General features: G+C 42.6%; 1 protein-coding gene across 2 annotated transcripts in view; it reads right to left on the minus strand.

The window, feature by feature from the left end:
• The window catches only part of LOC129853591 (rabphilin-3A-like), a 39,072-nt gene that overhangs the window by 8,205 nt on the left and 3,949 nt on the right, over positions 1–26,918 (minus strand). The window contains exons 2-8 of one of the 2 annotated variants that reach the window (XM_055919786.1): positions 4,006–4,186; positions 3,117–3,210; positions 1,810–1,821; positions 1,260–1,388; positions 911–1,040; positions 642–725; positions 178–349 (exon numbers count right to left, since the gene is read on the minus strand). In XM_055919786.1, coding sequence (XP_055775761.1) covers positions 178–349; positions 642–725; positions 911–1,040; positions 1,260–1,388; positions 1,810–1,821; positions 3,117–3,190 — 601 coding nt within the window. In that variant the 5' untranslated portion in view covers positions 3,191–3,210; positions 4,006–4,186. The remainder of the gene's footprint in view (positions 1–177; positions 350–641; positions 726–910; positions 1,041–1,259; positions 1,389–1,809; positions 1,822–3,116; positions 3,211–4,005; positions 4,187–26,918) is intronic. The other variant, XM_055919787.1, reaches the window with a different exon arrangement.

Consider the following 26,918-nt stretch of genomic DNA (forward strand, 5'->3'; position numbering starts at 1 on the left):
ACCTCAGGACAACATCATTCCCATTTAGCTATAATTAGTTAGCTGAATGGGTTTTATTCTGCCTGGCCAGCTACTGAAAACAGACCATGTCTATATCTGCTTTGCCACTCTCACAAGCCAAGAAAGCAATCAACCTGACACAACCCCCACTCCTACTGCTCCGTGTGGCCTGCTTACCTCTGGCCTGTGCCTGTGGTCGGGTATGACCAGCTGCAGCCCTGGGGTCAGATGATGCTGGCTCTGGGGCTCGCTGGGCACTTGACTCTTTGGACTTGGAGATGGGCATGGGCGAGGGCAGGAACTGCTTAGGAAAGCCTTTAAAGAACCAGGCACCAGATCGCTTCCACACCTAAGAGATTATTTAGAATCTTTCATCTTTATTTGGATCCCCATCAAGCTGACGCCATGACAACAGATAGTCTTCCTGGGGTTCATAAATAATGGCCTGTGTCATATAAGCTTTAACCTTGACACCAACAGTACACTCACTGTTAATCTCCCTGATCCCTCTGTCTCACAGAAGTGAATCATCACTCTGTATCTTTCACCCACCACGTCTTTTAATTTACTATGACACATAGCGTAACGTTTCATGCTATGACATATCCCTGTCACCCTGTGTGTCACGCAGAAATACTCACCTCTCGCTGTTCGCTGCAGATCTTGCAGAGCCACACAGAGCGCGACCGGCTGCCGTTCTGCACTCCACACTTGGTGCACATGTGCTTCAGGAGAGAAGACACAGGTTCACAAAGAGGTATTAATGTTTACAATGTCACATATATATTACCATTTAATTTCTCAGGGTCAATTGTGGCCTAACATGGTCCGTAATGGTTCATCACAGCAAAATCAAAGCGTCTTTGCCATCGAGGAAGGGGCAAAAAGCCAATCTTTCCAACCCCCCTACCTTTTTGCAGTCCTCACAAACCACTGAGCTGACCCCTGGAACACCCAGCTGCTCCCCACACAGCAGACAGCGGTTCACCCCGTCCCCACACACCGTCTTCTTCATGTCATCTAGACGGTTCACCAGGCGCCTGCAGCAGCCAGGACAACTCTCATTACAGCCAATTACCAGTAGAACATCCATGCTCAGTTGGGTAAATGTGGTAATAATAGTCCAACTGATGGAATGACGTGTGTGTAATTCTATCATCTTGTCCAGTATTTTTGCAGAGCTGAGATTTAACAACACTGAGGTTGGCAGTGCAATGGAGTTCCAATCCATTAGCTCAGAATGTCTCTTTAGTCCTCACCCAATTCTTTCCTGCTCCATGGCCTCCATCTTCTCAGCACGGGCGATCACACCGTTAATGATCTCCTTCTCCTCGTCAGTCAGGTCCGGAGCGCCGGGACCAGGACTGGCCTGGTTGGTCCAGTTGCCCCTGACAACCACACAGGAAAACTGTCTGGGGCTGAGGCACCCATGATGCATGCATGCATTTTTAGCTCATCAGGGTCACACACTCAGACATAGAGTGAGAAATCAAATGCATATGCAAAATAACACTCAAACACAAGAGTGGACAAATTGACAGAGGTATACAATAGACAGAGAGACAAAGTAGACAGAACGTAATACAACAAATACCATAATGGCCTAATGCACATGTGCACATTGTGCAAACACCCTTCATTACCTGTGTCCAAACATATGTGAACATACAATAATTCAGGAGTGAATATACATTTACCTGTACATACCCTAGATACACTCTAAATACAATCAAAAATTAGAATAGTAGATTGAAACAGTGGAGAGGGTGGGGGGATAAGGAGAGATGGAGGGAGAGCTTTACTACTTACTGTTCCTTATCACTGAGTCCCAGCCAGGGAAAATATTAAAAGGAAGCAGACAGGAGAGGAGAAAATAAGTTGGTGCCTGGGAAAGCATGGAAGGGTTAACAGCACCATGCAGCAGGCAATTGACCCACACTCAAAAAATGCTGGGTTGTTTGGACGACCCAACTGCTGGGTTGCAGGCATTGGGTCTCTTAGTTGGGTTGTTTTCTTTAAAAAAGTGCAAGGTAGGGTTTTTGATGCTGGATTATTGAGATATGTCCCAGTGGGTTAGATCATAAGAATGGAGGCGTGGCTTAGTAAGCGTGTAGCTTTCAGATGTTAACTTATTTTTAGCCACCCGTGAGAGCAAATTTCATTCCCGTTCATCTGTTCAGTTGTATTGTTATCGTGTATTAAGGTTGGAGACGGACAGCTTTAATGAGGCTTACACACGTGTAGAAGTCACATAAGGAGTAGGAGTCACGCAAATCCCAATGTTGGGATAGTTACCACTTTAGTACATAATGTAAATAATCTTGTTATATTATAATATATCATGTTTGAAAAATATGCATTTGCAGTGTACAAACATTTTATTTGTATTTTTGTTTCTCTTTTTTCTCCCCAATTGGTCGTTACAGTCTTGTCTCATCGCTGCAACTCCAGTACGGACTCGGGAGAGGTGATGGTCGAGCATCCTCCGAAACACAACCCAACAAAGCCCCACTGCTTCTTGACAGAATGCCCACTTAACCCGGAAGACAGCTGCATCAATGTGTCGGAGGAAACACTGTACACCTGGCAACCTTGTCAGGGTGCACTGCGCCCGGCCCGCCACAGGAGTTGCTGGTGCACGATAAGACAAGGATATCCCTGCCTGCCAAACCCTCCCCTAACCCGGATGACGCTGGGCCAATTGTGCAATGGCCATGGGTCTCCCAGTCGCGACAGAGCCTGGACTCAAACACAGAATCTCCATTGCGCCACTCAGGAGGCGCTGCAGTGTAAAAACTTAACATGATGAATAGGTATGACATTTGCTCTCATGGATGGCCAAAAATAATGTAGAAAGCCACGCTCCTAATAAGCCCCGCCTCCTGAAAATTACATTCAAAAGAACCAGCTGCTGGGTCAACCCAGCATGAAAGTAAATCAAAACTAAATTGATGGTTAAATTAACCCATGTTTCGGGTAATCACAACAACTCAACATGTTTGGTCATTCACACAACCCAACTGGCTAGGTCAAAATAAATAAAACATATTTTTTTAGAGTGCAGAGATAACAGCATGGTGCTTAGTGTACCCTGTTGTTCTGCCACCCGTGCTTACTTGGCATGCATGCTCATCTGCCTATCGTTGGGCACCCAGCGGTCCGAGCTACCGCCCATCACTGCGTTCGTCATGGCTGCTGCACTATCGCACTCTGCAGGTGGACACACAGATAAAGACGAGACACACACACACACACACAGTTACATGATAAATTATACATAGAAGAATGAATTCTCAGCTACAGATACTCTTTGCCCTAAATCACTTCGGCTAGGTTTTAAGATGAGCATTTACATTCTCTGATTCCTTCATTGGAAACAACATCAAAAATGTTCATCTTGTTCCTCACTCTGTAATCAACATAGTCACACATTCAATTATTATGAGTTAGATAATCATAATGAATTGTTTATTAAAAGTTATCTTGTCTTATCTTTACCACAACTCAAATCAATACATCAAATGCAGGAAAGAATAACTAACTGTCAATTGATCAAATTGAAGGTCACATTTAATTTCCCCTGCTTAAGCAGCACTAACTTCCAATCAAATCAAATGTTTCTGACTTCAGCACTAATACTGCTGCCCTCTCAGCAGGCAGAGCCCTCTGTATGCTAAGAGTGTGGGCCAGGAGATTCACTGACCTCAGATTGGCTTGTCATCAGACATACTTATTCTATTTGATGTAAGAGTCTGATACTGATACAGTACATTACAATAACAATAAGGGCTATGAATAAGAACAATATCAAGCATGCCTTTGCGTGATCTGTGTAAAACTTTCCAGTAACCATCGATAAACCATGTCTCCCAATGTCTAGCCAATTCTTACAGTACAACTAATGTTTATGATCCAAAGTGATGTAACCACTGAGCAATTTAATTGAATGGAACAATGTGACAGGAAATGACAGAAATCAATAGGAGTGTAGAGCACTGAACGTACCTGTATGCGCTCAAAGCTCCCGAGGGCCACCACCAGGCAGAGCGGGGAGTGACACCCAACCAGGAACAGGGTGGGTCCTCAGGGAATGAGCAGGGTGGGTAGGAAGGGTCAACAATCCTCTTTCCACAGTAGCCTGGCTCAGATAGAGGCTCCTCCGTCCAAAGCTGATGATAGCAGGGAACTGAGACATGTTGTGGCATGATTGGAGAGAGCGAGGGAAAGACAGAAAAGAGGGAGAGTAAAGAAACTGTGAGGGAAAAAAATCTATAAATCTCATTTGTCTTCAGTTTGCTACAAGCGATCACTCCACAGTAGCACTCCAGAACATAGCTAGAAGCGAGAGAGAGAGGGGGGGGAGAAAAAGAGAGAGGGGGAGGGGTTATTCTGATCTACAGTATTAACTCCTGTAACACTTACATTTATTGGTCGTTCAAATCACCCGCAGAATGCACAACAAACAATGAGTACTATTGTATAGAAACTGTAGGAGAATGCCTTTATAGTATTAGCCTGGAACCTGTCTCACTACCCTGCTGAAAAAAACAGCATAGACCAGCATAGGCTGATCACAGCATACGCTGTGTTTTGGACACGGGTGACCAGCATACCAGCATGTGTTTTGGACACTGGTGACCAGCATACCAGCATAAACTGGTCACCAGCATCAAAGTGCTTAATTATTAAAGACAGTACATCAGTAGGTCTTACTTTAAGAGTTTCTCCCTAATACAGTGGACCCCTCAGGCCTTCAAGTCACATTATGCTGGCTTGCAAAGGTATATTTAATTCCTATTGGAATCCAGCCAGAGTAGGAATATCCAACAATTGGAATTTCTATTCACCCCAAATCTGCATTCAGAATGACTGCCAGGATTAGAATTATGAATAAATGAGACCATCTAAACTGGAACAACCATTTCAGTAACCATTACCCGTATCCTACTCCTCCTCTGTTCCTCTGGTGATGTAGAGGTTAATCCAGGCCCTGCAGTGCCTAGCTCCACTCCTATTCCCCAGGTGCTCTCATTTGTTGACTTGTGTAACCGAAAAAACCTTGGTTTCATGCATGTTAACATTAGAAGCCTGCTCCTTATGTTTGTTTTATTCACTTTTTTAGCACACTCTGCCAACCCGGATGTCCTAGCCGTGTCTGAATCCTGTCTGAATGAGGAAGACTACCAAAAACCCTGAAATGTCCATCCCTAACTATAACATTTTCAAACAAGATAGAACTGCCAAAGGGGGCGGTGTTGCAATCTAGTGCAGAGATAGCCTGCAGAGTTCTGTCTTACTATCCAGCTCTGTGCCCAAACAATTTGAGCTTCTACTTTTAAAAATCCACCTTTCCAGAAACAAGTCTCTCACCATTGCCGCTTGCTATAGACCACCCTCTGCCCCCAGCTGTACCCTGGACACAATATGTGAATTGATTGCCCCCCATCTATCTTCAGAGGTCGTGCTGCTAGATGACCTAAACTGGGACATGCTTAACACCCCGGCCATCCTACAATCTAAGCTTGATGCCCTCAATCTCACACAAATTATCAATGAACCCACCAGGTATAACCCCAAATCCGTAAACACGACACCCTCATAGATATCATTCTAACCAACTTGCCCTCCAAATACACCTCTCTGTTTTCAACCAAGATCTCAGCGATCACTGCCTCATTGTCTGCATCCGTAATGGGTCTGCAGTCAAACGACCACCCCTCATCACTGTCAAACGCTCCCTAAAACACTTCAGCGAGCAGGCCTTTCTAATCGACCTGGTCCGGGTATCATGGAAGGATATTGACCTCATCCCGTCAGTAGAGTTAATCTGGCACTGTGACAGTTATTCCTGGTTATTCTTTAAAAGTGCCTTCCTCACAATCTTAAAAAAGTAATCTTAAAAAATGTAGAACCAGGAACAGATATAGCCCTTGGTTCACTCCAGACCTGACTGTCCTTGACCAGCACAAAAACATCCTGTGGTGTACTGCATTAGCATCGAATAGCCCCCGTGATATGCAACTTTTCAGGGAAGTTAGGAACCAATATTCACAGGCAGTTAGGAAAGCTAAGGCTAGCTTTTCAAGCAGAAATGTGCATCCTGTAGCACAAACTCCAAAAAGTTCAGGGACACTGTAAAGTCCATGGAGAATAAGAGCACCTCCTCCTAGTTGCCCATTGCACTGAGGCTAGGAAACACTGTCACCACCGATAAATCCACTATAATTGAGAATTTCAATAAGCATTTTTCTACGGCTGGCCATGCTTTCTACCTGGCTACCCCTACCCCAATCAATTATTCCATGTGTAACTCTGTGTTGTTGTATGTGTCGAACTGCTTTGCTTTATCTTGGCCAGGTCACAGTTGTAAATGAGAACTTGTTCTCAACTAACTTACCTGGGTAAATAAAGTTGAAATAAAAATAAATAAAAATGTAAGTAACGGATGCAATGAATCCAACTAAAAGATTGGAATAGTTTAGAAAAATGTATGTCATTCATCTTTGTGTAGCATACAATTAATAAATCAATCAATGTACAGTACATGCAAAAACACACACAAAAAAATCTAGCTGTAATAGAGTATGTTGGGAAATATGATAATAATGGGTGGGTTTTGCCAGACCAGCTTGACCAGCTTGTTCACCAGCGTCACCAGTGTTAATATAACGTCATCACATAGAATTTGTTTATGAAATGACGTGGAAACAACGTTGATTCAACCAGTTTTTGCCTAGTGGTCTGGCTTCCTGTAACGATTCTCGTCCTCTTCGTCTGATGAGTTTGAAGGATCGGACCAATATGCAGCGTGGTAAGTGTTCGTCATATTTTAATAATAAACTGAACACTACAAAATACAAAAATAACAAAGTGAATGATAACGAAAACCAAAACAGTCCTGAATGGTGACACAAACACAAAAACAGAAAACAACCACCCACAACCAAAATGGGGAAAACAAGCTACCTAAATATGATTCTCAATCAGAGACAACGATCGACAGCTGCCTCTGATTGAGAACCACATCAGGCCAGACATAGAAATACAACAACATAGAAAACAGAACATAGACTACCCACCCCAACTCATGCCCTGACCAACCTAACACAAAGACATAAAAAGAAACTAAGGTCAGAACGTGACACTTCCATTCAATATTTCCCCCTGTCCAGCTCCCTAAGGAAACAACAAAAATGCATAACACTGTATACGTCCCATATGCTGAGTCTCACAACCATGATTCTCCGTCACTGCACAAAATTAATCATCCCCCTTTTGTTTAGGATGATTATCCTGGGAAGGCAGATAGAGAGGAGAGGAAGGGGTTGGATCAGAGGTGTAGAGATACTCAGACGTACACCACACGGACCCTGGAGGAAGAGCTCTCAACCAGACAAAGTTTTATAACGCTGAAGATAAACACTTTTACGTCACTGTGGTGAGAGTGCGAGAGAAAATGCCTCCGCTGAAGAAGTTTTCCTGTTAGTGCTGGCAGAGACTTTCAGAAGATTCATTCAGAGAAAGGACACTACATTATGGTTATTGACCCTTCAACAGGCTTCAACAGTCTTCTCACAGCACTAGGAGGTGAGGGTCTGAACGAATCTGTTTCAATGAGTATGATGCAGGGTTGGCACTCAGTCTGCGTCATCTCTTCTATGACTCTCATTCAGTGTTGGAGAGTACACCAGCTCATCTTTCATTCATCTTATTCAAGTGATGAGTCATTTCAGATTGTGTATTGTGCCTTTAGAAGCAGCTGGCATTTCTCCTGCATTTTTCTAAATGTGACGGAGACGAAGGTTTGAGAGCCAGCAATATGCACGGCACAGCACAGCGGTGCCTGGGGACAGGAGCATGGAGGAACAACCATGCAGAACAGTGTGAAGCTGTGCCAGGAAAGCATAATAGAAGACGGAGGGTGATATGGGGGAAACTAGAGCACCAACATTGATCCACATCATCATCTCCTTCATCATTACCATCAGTCATCCCCTCAGCAGCATCCGTACCGTAACATTTCTTACAGGGGTGGAGAGGACCAATTTTGAAACCTGCGACTCACTCAAGGGCCTAACAGGATAGTCAATACTAGTTTGTGTCATTCAAGATACCAGGCACAAGTCCCCACCAAGCCAACCTGTAAGCCACCATTTTCTTTATTAGCTATAGCATCCTATTGTCCAATACTTGTTCAGTACTTTTTGCCAGACTTATTCAAATTTGACTGTGTTCACTTACATTTAAAGATATGTCTGCAGACAGTGTTATAGCCAAACCCTTTTTCTGCCAATGGTATCTCAGTGATGAATTTTATTCAACCTTAATTTTGGCAGGGAGTCAATGCTGAGACCAAGTTCTCTTTTTCAGATGAGCCCTGTATAGCACCACAATACACATTAAAATACAATAAACACATTAAACTACACATTCATATACACAATAAAATTCATGTTATTATACACAACAATACACGAAAAGCAAAACACAATCATAAAAAACAGACAAATTCTTCAGTAAAAAGGTATCCTAACAACCATCTGAAAGGCCTTAGAGGAACCAAATCCTCCAATTTTAAAGAGGGTTGTAGATAATTCTACACGTATGGTGCAAGGGAATTCAAATCTGATTTATCTATCTCTCTAGACACCAAAGGAGTGTCCAGAGTTAATCAACCCTGTGAACAGGTTTGATAACTTGCCATTTAAAATCTTAACAGTGATATTAGGTCATTCGGAACTTTGTGGAGCAGGGCTTTGTAAACAAAAAGAGCATAACGATGTGATCTACGTGACTTCAAAAATGTCCAGCCATAATTTTGGTTAAAAATACAGTGATGATAAATAAAACTGTCTCCTGTCACAAAACAAAGGGCGCTATGAAAAACAGCATCCAAGGGTTGAAGAGTAAGGCAGCTGCATTTTGATAAACAGTATCACCATAATCAAGAACAGGTAGAAACGTTGACTGCACAATCTGCTTCCTGCTGACTAGAGAGAGACAATATCTGTTTCTGTCAAAAAAATCCCATTTTAAATATTACTTCTGTCTAGATGTTAAACTACCTAAGGTCACCTACAGGTGTACCTGTTCTTAATAATAATATGGGAATTAGAAAAAAACATAGAAAACCAGAATATAAAAGAAATGGTGACAGAGAGCGGGATCATTTCAGGTTCCCTTGATGCTCCTACACTGAATTACTTGAAAGTTATTTTTATGAGTTAACAAAAAAACACAAATTTTCAACACTACTAGGTACAGAATGACTAACTTGCTCCCATTGTAGTATGACTTGGACACTGACTATAAAAACCTGTTAGATCTTTAAAAACTGGGGAGGGTGAGACGTGAGGGGCTTTTGGAGACACCTCATACAGTACCCTTCCTGAAGCTCTGACTGCAATGGACACACCACTCTGCCAAGACACCCTCTCTCTCTCTCTCTCTGGCCTCTCCTCCGAGATGAGAGATACATTTCCTAAGTGGGTTAATGAGATTCTGAGATCAGTGTAAACTCCCATGATTGGTTTCACTTTAATTGTTCATTTATCAGGGCAGCATTCCCATTGTGACTCACAGAATTTAAATTTAGGGGTGGAGCTTGACTCAAAGCCTCGGTCCGGCTTCAGGGCACTACTGCTGCAGCCACCAGCCACCACCCACCTTCATGGCTCGCCATTGGCTGAGGGCTGATGTGACAAATGAGTGTACTGCTGAGCTTCAACACCCAATCCCAGATATTGATGTCAAGTTAATGCTATAATCACTATTCTATTCAAGGGTCTTTTTCTCCACCAAGACTAAAATTACACTGAGTGAACAAAACATTAGGAACACCTTCCAAATATTGAGTCACAACCCCTTTTGCCCTGAGAACAGCCTCAATTCGTCAGGGCATGGACTCTACAAGGTGTCGAAAGCGTTCAACAGGGATGCTGGCCCATGTTGACTCCAATACTTCCCACAGTTGTATCAAGTTGGCTGGATGTCCATTGGGTGGTGGACCATTCTTGATACACACAGGAAACTGTTGAGCGTGAAAAACCTAGCAGTATTGCAGTTCATGACACACTCAAGCCGGTGCACCTGGCACCTACTACCATACCCTATTCAAAAGGCACATAAAACTTTTGTTTTGTCCATTCACCCTCTGAGTGGCACACATATACAATCCATGTCTCAATGATTAAAAATAAGTATTTAACCTGTCTCCTCCCCTTCATCTACACTGATTGAAGTGGATTTAACAAGTGATATCAATAAGGGATCATAGCTTTCACCTCGATTCACCTGGTCAGTCTATGCCATGGAAATAGCATGTTCCTAATGTTTTGTTCACTCAGTGCACAACCAACCATAACTGAACATGTCAAAAATAATGGTGTGAGAGGCTCAAAAGCACATTTTTCCACATTAAATATTGCATTCCTGACCTTAAGTTACTTTATGCTAAGAAAGGACCATGCCCTCAGAGTTTTCAGTAAGTCTACCTCAGAACCAGCTGCTGAAGGTGCTTGTGCCTCTGCTCTGCTCATGGCTGGATGCAGTGTCTGTCAACCACACCCTCCTGATGCTGAGCTGAGCTGGCCTTTTAGCTGTAAAACCTGGAAATGCTGTTAGCAGAGGACCAGCAACACCACAATCACCCTGGCATTTACTGTATATTACCATCAACGACTCCCCCAACTTCACATCTCACAAAATCCACTATAATCATCCTGATTGGTTGGCACAGGATGCTATACTGTAAAGACCACTCATGTGTAGCAGTGCTGACAAGTCCCCCAAGCCCAACCCTTATTAAACCCTTTTCCCACAATCCAACCGAGCCGTAACATACTGCATGTAACAGTGGCCAAGGTTGGAAGGTTTTATTCGGGTGGTTACAGAAATACGCTTGCTGGTTTCAGCACAGTTGGACTGATCGAGGACATAGCCAGCAATTTCAGTATAAAAAAGGCTTTTGGCCAACGGGTCTGTTGGCAGTAGTGAGAGGCTACCTACTGGGCACAGACGTCAGTTCAACGTTTAGTTTTGATTTACATTCGGTTGACTTGTCAACTAACGTAAATTCAATATGAAATCAACAAAAAATGACACTTGACTTAGGTAAAACATTTGGTGAAAAAAGACGAAATGCCCTTACGTTGATTACTTTTTGCAAATCCACACACGCATACTCTGTGAACCAGTGGCGGTCGGTGCCATTTAAGATGAAGTAGGACAACAACAAAAATATTCTGAGCATGGCCTTATTTCTATTACAGCATATTGGATGACTCATTCATATTCCATTCACCCAGCTCAATGTATCAGCAATAGGTTTACTACATGATACTCACATTTTCCCTGTAACCATCATGAGGTTCCTAAAACCTAGCCAATGAATGAAAGTTTACAACGTAGGTGCACACAGGTCGAAAATGTTTAGGCGACAGACAGTGACACATGGACAGACAGTGACACATTCAATACCAACTTGCACACTCTTGCCTGCATCTATCTGATCTAGGGTGTAATCATTAATGCAACAGTTGCAAACTAGAGTTTCTATTGAACAAATTCAAGCATGTTTATCCCCGTTTCTTTCTGTTTGCTTCCGTTTAAGAAACGTTTTTCAACAGAATCGGCAGAATGAATACACCCCTGATCACGCGTAGACACAGTTCACTTTCAAAACAGCCACGGTGTATTCCTTCTCTCAGATAGATGCGCTCTCCTCCTCCCACCTATTCCCTTCGCTTGTGGACTTCAATGCACAACACATCAGCTGTATGTGACCAGGTGAAAAAACCTTTCCAAGCCAAACCATATCATAACCGCTACACACAATATTAGCTAAAGCAACATCATTGTCAACATAGCTAAAAGAACTAGAGCGTTAGTAAACCCACTACAGTCATGCAGTGACGTTACAGTGTACAGTCTGTAAGCAGTTTAGCACTTACACCGGCGGGCCCCGGTGGCAATACATTTGTAAAACCAAAAGCTTATCTTGACTTGGAAGAGTTCCAGTGTTGTGTTGGATAGTCATAGCCAGCTATCTAACATAGCATCACTATGTTTGAGCAGGGAATTTGAGTAGGCTAAACTAGCTAGCTGCATTTGCTAGCTAAATAAGTGAAACTGAAAGTGAAAATAATGACAAAATATCTCTCTCGCTTCTCCTTCATTTTGGAATAAATTAATTTGTTCAAAACTGTTCAACTATTGTCTTTCTTTCTCTTTGAGTCAGCTACTCACCACATGTTATGCACTGCAGTGATAGCTAGCTGTAGCTTATGATTTCAGTACTAGATTCATTCTCTGATCCTTTGATTGGGTGGACAACATGTCAGTTCATGCTACAAGAGCTCTGATAGGTTGGAGGATGTCCCCTAGAAGTTGTCACAATTACTGTGTAAGTCTATGGAAGGGGGTGAAAACCATGAGCCACCTAGGTTTTGCATTGAAGTAAAGGTACCCAGAGAAGGACGGAAGCTAGCTGTCCTCCGGCTACACCATGGTGCTACTTTACAGAGTAGTGTTGAGGCTACTGAATGCCTTCATTGCAAAAAAGTGTGTTTTAATCAATTATTTGGTGACATGAATATATTTAGTGTAGTTTTATCTAAAAAGGATAACTTTTTAATGTTTTACAATTTTTAATTTTTTAAAGAAATCCCCTTTCTCCTCTGAGGAGCCTCCACTGCTGTCAAAGGACATCAGAAACAAAATTGTAGACCTGCACCAGGCTGGGAAGACTGAATCTGCAATAGGTAAGCAGCTTGGTTTGAAGAAATCAACTGTGGGAGCAATTATTAGGAAATGGAAGACATACAAGACCACTGATAATCTCCCTCGATCTGGGGCTCCACGCAAGATCTCACCCCGTGGGGTCAAAATGATCACAAGAACGGTGAGCAAAAATCCCAGAACCACACGGGGGGAACTAGTGAATGACCTGCAGAGAGCTGGGACCAAAGTAACAAAGCCTACCATCAGTAACACACTACGCCGCCAGGGACTCAAATCCTGCAGTGCAAGACGTGTCCCTGTGCTTAAGCCAGTACATGTCCAGGCCTGTCTGAAGTTTGCTAGAGAGCATTTGGATGATCCAGAAGAAGTTTGGGAGAATGTCATATGGTCAGATGAAACCAAAATATAACTTTTTGGTAAAAACTCAACTCGTCGTGTTTGGAGGACAAAGAATGCTGAGTTGCATCCAAAGAACACCATACCTACTGTGAAGCATGGGGGTGGAAACATCATGCTTTGGGGCTGTTGTTCTGCAAAGGGACCAGGACGACTGATCCGTGTAAAGGAAAGAATGAATGGGGCCATGTTTCGTGAGATTTTGAGTGAAAACCTCCTTCCATCAGCAAGGGCATTGAAGATGAAACGTGGCTGGGTCTTTCAGCATGACAATGATCCCAAACACCCCGCCCGGGCAATGAAGGAGTGGCTTCGTAAGAAGCATTTCAAGGTCCTGGAGTGGCCTAGCCAGTCTCCAGATCTCAACCCCATAGAAAATCTTTGGAGGGAGTTGAAAGTCCGTGTTGCCCAGCAACAGCCCCAAAACATCACTGCTCTAGAGGAGATCTGCATGGAGGAATGGGCCAAAATACCAGCAACAGGGCCTCCCGGGTGGCGCAGTTAGCACTGCGATGCAGTGCCCTAGACCACTGCGCCACTCGGGAGGCCCTGTTGCTGGTATTTTACAGAGTCTCTGGATTCGCGCCCAGGCTCTGTCGCAGCCGGCCGCGACCGGGAGGTCCGTGGGGCGACGCACAATTGGCATAGTGTCGTCCGGGGTAGGGAGGGTTTGGCTAGTAGGGATATCCTTGTCTCATCGCGCTCCAGCGACTCCTGTGGCGGGCCGGGCGCAGTGCGCGCCAGCCAAGGGGGCCAGGTACACGGTGTTTCCTCCGACACATTGGTGCGGCTGGCTTCCGGGTTGGAGGCGCGCTGTGTTAAGAAGCAGTACGGCTAGTTGGGTTGTGCTTCGGAGGACGCATGGCTTTCGACCTTCGTCTCTCCCGAGCCCGTACGGGAGTTGTAGCGATGAGACAAGGTAGTAATTACTAGCGATTGGACACCACGAAAATTGGGGAGAAAATGGGATTTAAATTTTTTTTAAATAAATAAATAAAATAAAAATAAAAATACCAGCAACAGTGTGTGAAAACCATGTGAAGACTTACAGAAAACATTTGACCTCTGTCATTGCCAACAAAGGGTATATAACAAAGTATTGAGATAAACTTTTGTTATTGACCAAATACTTATTTTCCACCATAATTTGCAAATAAATTCATAAAAAATCCTACAATGTGATTTTCTGGATTTTTTTCTTCTCATTTTGTCTGTCATAGTTGAAGTGTCCCTATGATGAAAATTACAGGCCTCTCTCATCTTTTTAAGTGGGAGAACTTGCACAATTGGTGGCTGACTAAATACTTTTTTGCCCCACTGTACATTTGTTCCCCTTCATTTAGTATGATATGTTACGTTTTTCGTATGATATGCATTAATTTGTAGACATCCATCATAAGTTTTTAATGAGATGTTACGTCCTCCAAGTCGTACAATATGTTACTAATTGCCAATACGTATGTTAGCAGAATTTGATGATATAATTTTCAAGCCCGGAAACATGACGTAATGCCGCATCCCTTTTCTAGCGTATAGAGTAGAATGGATCATGTGCTCTTCATATGCGAGAGGAAATATTTTCTCCATGAGCAATACATTGTGAATGTAACGTGGTATTACATCATACTTCCGGGGTCAGTCCCCTATTCTTTTGAATGGGCTTGACAATTATATCACCAAATTCATGAAAATGGGTTCATTTAAGATTAATATATACTGTACTGTATAGTTATATTTGTGTTTGTGGATGAATTTACTTCTGCGCTACGTTTTTGCCCTTTACAGACCATTTAAAAACCCCATAAAAGTAATAAACAAAACTATGCAAGGCTGGAAAATTCTGCTTCATTTTAAAAGTATATTCACATAGGCATGTGTTTATGCCTATATCCATTACTTAATGCTGAATATTTAATGTACAGATGTCGGATCTTAATTTGACCCCTTTCAGGGGCAGGAAAATAATCCTGCAGCAGGAGGATTTTAGTACCTGAACAAATATTTAGAATAGCTGCCAGGGGGCAGCTGGAAGCAGTGTTTGTATACAATGTACCTACATTGGATCTTATGTAGGCTATGTGCAGGCTACAGCGCGTCTCGTGTGAATTCTTATGTGGATCATAATAAAGTATTTTTTGTTACGGAAAATTATTTTTTTTAGATAAATTGTTTTATTATATGTTGAAAGCAAGCAATAGGTTGAATCAATTACTGGTTTCCTCAGTGCCTGTGTGGTCCAGTGGTTACTGCCACTGACCCCGGCACACATTTGCCAGAGTCGGCATGAGTTTGAATCTGACCCACTTCCCTTTGACTCGTGGATGAAAGCATATTTTTGACACATTAATCCCTTGGATGTAGAGAAATGCTTGTATTCCTAGCTCCAACAGTGCAATAATAATACACACAAATCTAAAAGTAAAAGTATGGAATTAAGAAATCTAGAAATATTAGGATGAGCAATGTCAGAGTCCGGAGTATAAATGTAGTATAAATACACTGAACAAAAATATAAATGCAACATGTAAAATGTTGGTCCCATGTTTCATGAGTTGAAATAAAATAAATATCATTTTCCATATGCACAAAAGCTTATTTCTCAAAAATATTGTGCACAAATTTGTTTACATCCCTTTCAGTGAGCATTTCTCCTTTGCCAATCTAATCCATCCATCTGACAGGTGTGGCATATCAAGAAGCAGATTAAACAGTGTGATCATTACACATGTGCACCTTGTGCTGGGGACAATAAAATGCCACTCTAAAATATGCAGTTTTGTCAAACAACACAATGCCACAGATGTCTCAAGTTTTGAGGGAGCATGCAATTGGCATGCTGACTGCAGTAATGTCCACCAGAGCTGTTGCCAGATAATTTAATGTTAATTTCTCTACCATAAGCCGCCTCCAACGTTGTTTTAGAGAATTTGGCAGTACGTCCAACCGGCCTGACAACCGCATACCCTGTTTAACCACACCAGCCCAGGACCTCCACATCTGTCTTCTTCACCTGCAGGATCATCTGAGACCAGCCACCCAGACAGCTGATGAAACTGGGTTTCGGAGGATGCACGGTTCTCGACCTTTGTCTCTGCCGAGCCATACGGGATTTACAGCGATGAGACAAGACTGTAAATACCAATTGGATACCACGAAATTGGGGAGAAAAAGGGCTAAAAGTACAAAAAAAATTCTAAATGATCTGCCCCAAACTTGAAACTCACGCGCTGCTTATGTATGCAAGTTAACTCTACACCCCTTGTAAAGTGGATTCATGTGCTTAATTTTAAGAAGTTATTTGGTCACTTTAGTTGTGATACAAACCTTATCAAAACATATAGGCCTACGGGCTAGGCTACATGAGGTGTGTGACTATGATAAAAAAAAAATGCAAAAAAAGGCATTGTTTCTTGCCTTACGTTGAGGATCATTCACAAGTGATAATATATAATTCATAAGGAATAGGATAATATTGTCCCCCATCAGACTATTTTGATTTCATCTTGTCTTTACATATGCTAAATAATATATGTGTGAAATGTGTTTTGATTTAGAATGGACCATTATCATGCACTTTAATAGCGAATGGAGGATGCTTTTCCCGTGGTTCATTTTCATGCCGGCCAGGAAGGCTATACTCCTGTTGTAAAGAGAAGCAATGTGCTTAATATTAAGAAAGTTGCGAAACAAATATAGTAGGCCTAGCCTATAGAAAGCTGATGGGATACTTCTCTTTTTAATAGAGGCTATCACTCTGTTTTCCCACAGAATTGCATAGCCTATAGAAATGTTGAGCAACATGAGCTCATGGGCTCTCGAAGTGTTTGATTAGATTTTTGATTACCTTTCCATTTATGTCAGAGTGATTAGAGGGACTATAGAGTGCTGAGTACAAGGCAGTTAGCAAGTTCGGTCAAGACCATCAGCAGCATCAGAGCTTGGAGAAGCCTAGTTACTATGATTAAATGGTCACATGGAATTTGACTGTGGTTATGACTCGTGACTGCCAATGTGGCGGTAATACGGTCACCATAACAGCCCTATGTCTAAACACCTTTGGTCATGTAGTGTAGTTATAGTCTTTACTGTGGATTGAAAGCCTGTATTGTGCGGCTTTAATATTTGAATAGCTGGTTAAATAAAGGTGAAATAAAATAAATAAATAAAAAATGAGGGGAAGTAGATTGGCATAAGCTAGTGCGTTTGCTGTTCATTAGACCTTCTCATCTTGTTGGCTGATGAAAAGTAAATGTGGACAGTTCTTCCAACATCTTCAATATGCACCTTGGAATTCGATAAGGACGCGCGCCCCGATGTGTTGGTCTTCACTTGTAGCCTGTGAGAAGGATCTGAGATTGCCTGTGAGAAGAACCTTTTATTTTATTTATTTATTTATTTTATTTTACCGTTATTTTACCAGGTAAGTTGACTGAGAACACGTTCTCATTTGCAGCAACGACCTGGGGAATAGTTACAGGGGAGAGGAGGGGGATGAATGAGCCAATTGTAAACTGGGGATTATTAGGTGACCATGATGGTTTGAGGGCCAGATTGGGAATTTAGCCAGGACACCGGGGTTAACACCCCTACTCTTACGATAAGTGCCATGGGATCTTTAATGACCTCAGAGAGTCAGGACACCCATTTAACGTCCCATCCGAAAGACGGCACCCTATACAGGACAGTGTCCCCAATCACTGCCCTGGGGCATTGGGATATTTTTTAGACCAGAGGAAAGAGTGCCTCCTACTGGCCCTCCAACACCACTTCCAGCAGCATCTGGTCTCCCATCCAGGGACTGACCAGGACCAACCCTGCTTAGCTTCAGAAGCAAGCCAGCAGTGGTATGCAGGGTGGTATGCTGCTGGCAACCTGAAGGCCCAGGGATGGGCATTGGCTAATAAGAATTGAGATATCTGAAAGAGCCATGTAAGTGAGAGGTACTTCGGAGCATGCAACCGGGAGAAGGGAATTCTAATTATTATTATTCAGCCCAAGGGCACAACGGCCACTGGCCACAAAAGGCATGGATTTTTTTAGGGGACATTACAGCCCCACAAAGGGGATGCCGTCGGGAAATTCGAGGCATTATCAAGTGCTTGTCAAATTGTGAATGAGAGACTGATGAAATGTGTTCAGCCTGCGCAAAAAAAGCAGAGCTCATGCCTTTCATGCAACTTTTATCAAACCATCATTAGAGTCCCATCATGCAGCCTTATTACGTATTAAAAATCTTAACATATAGCCCAATGTTTGTATAACAACTTAAGTTGCATAAATAACTCCAAATTAAGCATATATGAGGACCTGTTTCTTTGTTAACAGCTCAACACAGAATAGCCACATGTGCACACTCCCTCAAATCGTTTGGAGAAAATATCCTTTCTATTTTATTCAGATATGTTCAATTGTATTCTTCATACTATAAAAAATATAAAATAATGCCATGGAATTCTAAGTAAATCCTGTCTGCTAAATGAACTAGTGTAGCCACAGCCATATGGCATAGCCAGATCAGGGCCAAACATAAGGACTCAGAGTATGCTATTCTGTTCTTCTGAAATAGACTACATTTTCTTCATATCATGTTTCTTTAGACCTGTCTAAAATAAATAATGGGTTAATTGTGATGGTGTAGACTATATTACATGGATTTATTAGACTTTTTAAAATGTAGATGTTCCAAAGGTCAGCATCAGTGGCTTGTAGGCTATGTGTGGAATCCAGAAGATGCTAAATGTGTTTACGTTAATTAAGGATCAATTACTGTGGGACCAGCTGTTATTTGCTTAAACAATTACCGGCTGACAAACTGTCATTTCCGCCACAGCCCTATGTGGACACCCTTTCAAGTTAGTGGATTTGGCTATTTCAGCCACACCCGTTGCTGACAGGTGTATAAAATCGAGCACACGGCCATGCAATCTTCATAGACAAACATTGGCAGTAGAATGGCCTTACTGAAGAGCTCAGTGACTTTAAATGTGGCACCATTATAGGATGCCACCTTTCCAACAAGTCAGTCCGTCAAATTTCTGCCCTGCTAGAGTTGCGTAGGTCAACTGTTAGTGCTGTTATTGTGAAGTGGAAACGTCTAGGAGAAACAATGGCCACAAAGCGCACAGAACGGGACCACCGAGTGCTGAAGCGCGTAGCGCATTGAAAAACCGTCTATCCTCGGTTGTAATACTTACTACTAAGTTCCAAACTGCCTCTGGAAGCAACGTCAGCACAAGAACTGTTCATCGGGAGCTTCATGAAATGGATTTCCATGGCCAAGCAGCCACACGCAAGCCTAAGATCACCATGTGCAATGCCAAGCATTGGCTGGAGTGGTGTAAAGCTCATCGCCATTGGACTTTCTCTGGAGTGATGAATCACACGCTTTCCCATCTGGCAGTCAGGCGGACGAATCTGGGTTTGACGGATGCCTGGAGAACGCTTCGTGCAGAGTGCCAACTGTAAAGGTTGGTGTAGGAGGAATAATGGTCTGGGACTGTTTTTCATGGTTCAGGCTATGCTCCTTAGTTCCAGTGAAGGGAAATCTTAACGCTACAGCCTACAATGATATTCTAGACGATTCTGTGCTTCCAGTTTGGGAAGGCCCTTTCCTGTTTCAGCATGACAATCCCCCTGTGCACAAAGTAAGGTCCATACAGAAATGGTTTGTCGAGAACGGGGTGGAAGAACTTGACTGGCCTGCACAGAGCCCTGACCTCAACTCCATCGAACACATTTGGGATGAATTGGAACGCCGACTCCGAGCCAGGCCTAATCGCCCAACATCAGTGTTCAACCTCTCTAATGCTCTTGTGGCTAAATGTAAACAAGTCCCCTCAGCAATGTTCCATGATCTAGTGGAAAGCCTTCCCAGAAGAGTGGAGGCTATTATAGCAGCAAAGGGGGGACCAACTCCATATTAATGCCCATGATTTTGGATGTCGATGTTCGACTTTTGGTCATGTAGTGTATATTGACAAATTATACATTGCCTAACTACAAAATGTGGACGAGCATCCACACTGGAGGAAAGTTTATCTTCTACAGTAGGCCTACATCTGTCTATCAACTGATGGCCGAACTCTGCCAGGGAAACACAGTAGCCTAATATTGTTTTTCACTTTCATTATGTGACAATGGATGGGCTATTGGGTGGCCTATAGAATGTAGCCTTTTGGAATATAATCAAAGAACAAGGGGCCTATTGCAACCATCGATGGTACTAGATGATCGCCATCTGATGTCTCGTTAAACCATCAATACGAGCTAAATTCACCCTCACAGCTGATCTTAATTGTAACTCTTATTGGTCACCTCTACCGCTCCCTAAAATAGGATGTCGGCGTTACCCTTAAAGCCAGTTTATGCTTGATCGGAAAATGTGGTCAGAGGCTCCATATGGAAGGTGTGACGCAATTGCGGAGCCTCCGGAGGCATGCAGAGGCCAAATTGAGCTCTGTACCGCATCGCAGGGCGCCTCCCAGGCTCCGAATAGCTCCTTAAAGCTCTGCATTGACATGATTGGTTAACGGTAGGTGGGGGCGGGAGGTCCTGTATAAACACAAACTCACTTCCTTCACAACAGCTCTGCTCAACACCTCTGAGGTGCTCCGCGAAGCGCAAGTATGAATGCCCTGACTTCTGCAGAGGCCGTATCACTATAAACGCTGCACGCCAATAAACACAAACTCACTTCCTTCACAACAGCTCTGCTCAACACCTCTGAGGTGCTCCGCGAAGCGCAAGTATGAATGCCCTGACTTCTGCAGAGGCCGTATCACTATAAACGCTGCACGCCAATGCAGACAACAGATTGACCATGCAGGGTCTTTAAGTCCTGCTTGCAACCAAAGTCTTTAAGACATGTTCGCCCTCTGGTTGGTATTGTAATCACCACAATTTACCGCTTTTTGAACAGACTAAGGGCGATTATCTATTTGACAAGCATTCTGTATAATAGAAATAAATTATTTAATCGTTTACCAAGGCAAATCTACTGTTGCAATTTACCTGACACTTTGTATGAATGGAAACTAATGTTGGTGTAGCCTATTGATATTATTTGTATCCTATTTATGTTACCCAAAAGTATCTAGCATGGTCATTTCTTATCAAGATCAGGGGTAAAATATCCCTGGACTCTCCATATTTGAATCTGTAAATAAATCAAATCAATCGGGCGATTGAGTTATTTGTGCCAGAAGGGCATAGGCCAGAATCAAAACCATGCTAACAAGATAGACATACATGTGCGTGGCCACGCTGAAGGCAGCGATCCTAACCTCCATGCCACCCCAGGCCACAATTTTGCTTACTTTTCACCTTACCATACACTTGGCACTTGTATGTCATAGCCCAGCGGAGACCAATATCTATCTTGTTATTAAGCTGTAAAACGACAGCTGTGGATGTGTATGGCTGCATTTTTGATACATTTTTATACATTAGAATGTTGCAGTAATAGGACCTTGTCCTAGCGTTTGAGCGAGAGAAAATTATTTGGATAGCAAGTACTGATCCCAATGACTCGACTGCCCCCGCATGAAGCGAAAGATAACCGCTTTTTTTCAGGAACTCACAAGGCTCATTTGAATTTCCCAATGCAGCAGTAAAGTTCTGTGACAAAAGAGTGATCAAGTTAAGATCCGACATCTGTAGTTGGATGAATGATGTGCATGGTCAGAATCACTCTCTCATGCTCATACTCACACTTAGGCTCATTCATCCTCATCCTTCCACTCCCTCCGTTATTAGATCTCATCAACCTTATCATTACTACCGATGAATCCCCACATTCCATTAGCAAAATTGTATCATTGTCATCAATTGGGATCAAACAGTCCTGCTGGCATTAGAGAGCATGAGTGTTAAGGGGAAATGGGCTGGGGAGGCACTGGTTTGAGTGAAAATGTCACAGCCGTTGCTGGAAGAACTGGACCAAAGCACAGCGAGGTGAGGGTACACATTCCTTTTATTAAGATGACGCCAACAATAAACAATACAAAAACGACCATGAGGCTTAAGGGCTATAGTGCCACAAACAAAGACAACTTCCCACACTGAAAGGTGGGAAAAGGGCTACCTAAGTATGGTTCCCAATCAGAGACAACGATAGACAGCTGTCCCTGATTGAGAACCATACCCGGCCAAAACATAGAAATACAAAATCATAGAAAACAAAAACATAGAATGCCCACCCCAAATCACACCCTGACCAAACCAAATAGAGACATAAAAAGGCTCTCTAAAGTCAGGGTGTGACAGAAAAGCCCATTCTCCGTTAGCCTGGCACGTTTTCCATCAGGAGAGTAGGGTGTGATTATGAGATAGCAACCCTGAGGCCTACAGTTGGACAGAACTATAAAGCACTGCGCCGATTAGCCCTCTACTGCAGGATGAAAACATCGCTCTGCATTTTTTAATCATTTACAACTCCCAATCCATCCCCAAACGCTCCTCACTCCAGTGTAGCGGGTTCTCTATCTCCTTTTTCAGGCCATAGTGCACTTTAGTTATTCATACTCTATCTGCAAGCTCTCAGAAATTGTGTGTCTGAACACATAGAGTGGGTACTGGAGGGACAGGACAGGAGTTTTAAAAAAGCACATTTTGTTCCTTGGAAGTTGTGGGAAAGTACGTTTTTGGTTTCACATTGGTTGTGGGAACAAAGCCATACATTTCCTGACTGGTAAAACTGAACGTTTTTTAAATGTAATGAGAAGAGAAGTGAACATTTTGCCGTTATGGAAAGTTTTCTTAACGTTGTCAGAACCATGAGGAAACCTGTAGGAAACATTATGCTGATGTACTGACATTTCCAAAAGAAGAAAGTTGTTTGTTAATGTTCTTGGAATAATTTGAGAACATGACTTTAAATATAACCATGAGTAAATCTGTAGGAAACATTACGCTGAAGTACCGAAATTCCCACGGAAGAACGTTGCTTCTTGAACTATTTTAGAACATTATCAAAATGTAAATTAAATGTAACCATGTTTGAACTTTGAGTAAACGTTCTGTTAAAGTAATGAAATACCAAGCAACTATACTAAAAAGTTGTGGGAAGGTTGTATGCAAAATAACCATAGGACAACAACGCTCTCACCAAGTTCTAAGAAACATGGTTTTCAGAACGTTATGTGCGAGCCGGGAGCTTGGCAGGAAGGAAGGAGGGATGGTAGAGGAGAGGAAATTGGCTTATTTTGGGAGCCTGTTAGTATGCCTGTTGGTGAGAGCTGTGGCTGTGGTTTAGCAGGTGGTGGGGGTCTTCCAGGTCTATGACATACAGTACATGTCACATACAGTATTTTCCCTGTTTTCAGTCATATGAACAGGGAAGAAGGGACCATCTGTGTGGCCATCTGTGAGGAATGGCCATCCCTAGCTCTCACAACCACCACCACTTCCTCTAGGGAGGCATAGATCCAGATCCAGCCCTGTTAGGTAACAAACAGGAACGATCCTCCTGTGACCAACAAGCCCTCGCGCTGTCGTTACCCTGCAGACACAGCAATTTCATCCACATAGAGCCAATGAGATATGGGACCGGAAAGGGCTGGCACACAAACACTTACAAGTGGTATGTACACACTCCCACACATACAAATAAAACATAAATAGGATTCAATTGTATCGGTGATCTCTTACCATGATGGAAACTAATATTAATATACAGGTATTTTTGATTCCAATATACTCTGTTGCATGTGTAGGCCTACTTACATTGAGTCGTAGAACAATTGCACTCTTGACTTTGGCAACCTGAAAATGCAAGCATTATGCAGACACCATTCATCATAAAGGCAGCACCCACCTGATTATATTTCAGGATGGGCTCCTCGTCCCTGATTTGCTCCCAGCTCACAGTCTGGTGACTCATCCTTGCCGTACCCCAGAGTTGAAAAGAGGGACGTGGAAATTCAACTCAAGAGTTGTAGGTCAGTCATTTTGCCATCATTTTCTCTCTACCTCTCCAGGAGACAGGCATAATAAGACGTGCATTGGGCATTAAATCAAGCCACTCATTTTCCATTGTCAAAATCTAATTCTTTATATTGTTGCACACAAACCTTGACATATGGCTATTGATCTAGACATGATGATTGTATGTGGCCTAGGTGGCGGAGGGAAATATAATCGTATTCCATTTCGTCTCTATTGTCTCTCTGAGGATAATGGTGATGCCTCTGCCGACCCCCCGGCTGTTCTGCTGGAAGTCAGCTGTGAGGAGCTGGCACACTTCCGCTGCTGGCTATCTGACACTCCCTCTGGCACGCAAGAAAACTAGCAGGTACCATCTACCTGAGTGTCTTCAACAGGTCCGTTTGCCCACAAAGAGCCCACTCGCACCCACAGGTCTTTCTTGAAAAATATATTTTTGATCTCAACGAGACTAACCTGGTTAAATAAATGTAAATAACCCACACCGAAAGACCATCTAGAATTCTGCTATTCAGATAGGAGGGGCAGGGGTCTAGGGACAGTTTAAGCATCTCAATTCTGACCCTGATGCATCCCTCTTGAGGTGAAATGTTGCGTTGTGGTCCCGTGTGGCTCAGTTGGTAGAGCATGGCACTTGCAATGCCAGGGTTGTGGGTTTAATTCCCATGGGGGACCAGTATAGAAAAATACAAAAATTTGAAAAATATCAATTCCAAAAAGTGATTCCACATGCTAAGGTTGAGTATCATTCATATGGTGGTGGCAAATCAAATCAAATTGTATTTGTCAAATGCGCCGAATACAACAGTGAAATGCTTACTTACAAGCCCTTAACCAACAATGCAGTTTTAAGAAAAATTCCTTAAAAAGGAAGAAATAAAAGTAACAAATAATTAAAGAGCAGCAGTAAAATAACAATAGCGAGGCTATATACAGGGGGTACCGGTACAGAGTCAATGTGCGGGGGCACCGGTTAGTCGAGGTAATTGAGGTAATATGTACAATGGTAAATATGTACAATGTACAATGGTAAAGCTGCAATATGTAACTTTTTGGGCGAGTCAATCAAATCCATATATAAATGTGTTTTATAGATCTGTCATTCTCACTGAAAGCAAGTCTAAGAAGCAGTAGATCTGTTCTATGTGTGGTATTTCTATGCTTCCTGTTCTTACATTTTGTTTTTGCTTCTTTTACTTTTGATTTTTGTACACCAGCTTCAAACAGCTGAAAATACAATATTTTTGGTTATGTAAAATATATTCCACAGCGGTTTAGATGATACAATTATTCTCTACACTATACATGCTTTTTTTGTCACATAAACCGAAATTAGGCAAACTATTAGAATTTTTGTAACCATGAAATGGCGGTGCGATTTCTGCATAGTGCATCTTTAAATGACCCAGGATAATGCACCCTTTGATATAAAAGGTAGGTTCAGCCGTACTATTACATGGGAAGCCGCTTGGTCACTGACTTGTTAAAAGGCTTAGGCAGAACAACTCTACACTCACCCCCTCTATACAATAACTCCCTTAGGAAAGCCTTTTGATGAGCCAATTTTCCTAATGACCTGCCATTTGGTGATATATTGGGGTCAGCAGTGGTCCTCTCCATCATCACAGCTCAGGTTGGTCTTTCTATGCTGCTAAAGGGTAGAGAGATGGAGCCAGTGGAAACACAAGAGGTCCTGTTATCTTCTATTCATTTTTTGATAATTGTATTTATTGGACTGATTCCGTGGGTGATGCTCTCTAATGGGCCACTTATCACATATTCAACCCCCATCCAATCCAGGCTAAAGATATGGCCAGTTCTGATTCTAAACCTCTCTCTTGGGTGAACTGTGGAGTTATTGTCTCATTAATGGCCCCTCTCTTCATCACTACGGCTGCTTTTGGAGAGCTCTGATAACAAGTGTCCAGGGGAACCCCCTCTGCCAATCAATCCTGATGCCACGCCTTGATGATCCTCAGAGAAGTACACTTCAAAACATCTCACTCCCTTTTGACACAAAGCCACACTCACACACATAACCATTCACAAAGCTATCCAATCAACAAACTGTGTACAGCAGTCATCCAGTTTAGGCTTTTATCTTTTTCCAAAATGGATTCCAAAGAACATGAAGAAGAGGAACAGAACTACTTTTACCAACTGTGACCATGGTAACAGGGAGATCAGAAGAAAACAATGTGATTGATCAATCAAACACTGTGTGTGTGTGTGTGTGTGTGTGTGTGTGTGTGTGTGTGTGTGTGTGTGTGTGTGTGTGTGTGTGTGTGTGTGTGTGTGTGTGTGTGTGTGTGTGTGTGTGTGTGTGGACATGTTTAACTTTACTTGTGGGGACTAAAAGCCCCCACAAGAAGAGTAAACAAACAAACATTTTATCAACTGGGGACATTTTGTTAGTCCCCACAAGGTCAAATGCTATTTCTAGGGGGTATAGGGTTAAGGTTAAAATTAGTTTTAGGGTTAAAATTAGGTTTAGGGTTAGGGCTTAGGGCAAATAGTGTGTTCTCATAAGGGGTCCAAAACACATGACTAATTACTAATGATATACCGGCTCTATGTTCCGTAGCCCATGTGTGCTGGGGAAAACCCTGAGCCTGCATTTCAACCCAAATAATGCATCCAGCCTGATAGCCTTCCTGCAAGGCTAGAAATAGAATTGAATAAGAACAAGTCCCTTAAGAGAGTATGGTCTGAGAGGGAAACCATGAAAACAAACCCAAAGATACTGCCCACTGGGCTAAAACTGGTTGCATCAACGTTGTTTTCATGTCATTTCAACCAAAAAAGTCAATGCAATGACATTGAATCAACATGGCAAACTG

The sequence above is a fragment of the Salvelinus fontinalis genome, chromosome 4 (genome assembly GCF_029448725.1).
Source record: "Salvelinus fontinalis isolate EN_2023a chromosome 4, ASM2944872v1, whole genome shotgun sequence".
NCBI lineage: Eukaryota > Metazoa > Chordata > Actinopteri > Salmoniformes > Salmonidae > Salvelinus > Salvelinus fontinalis.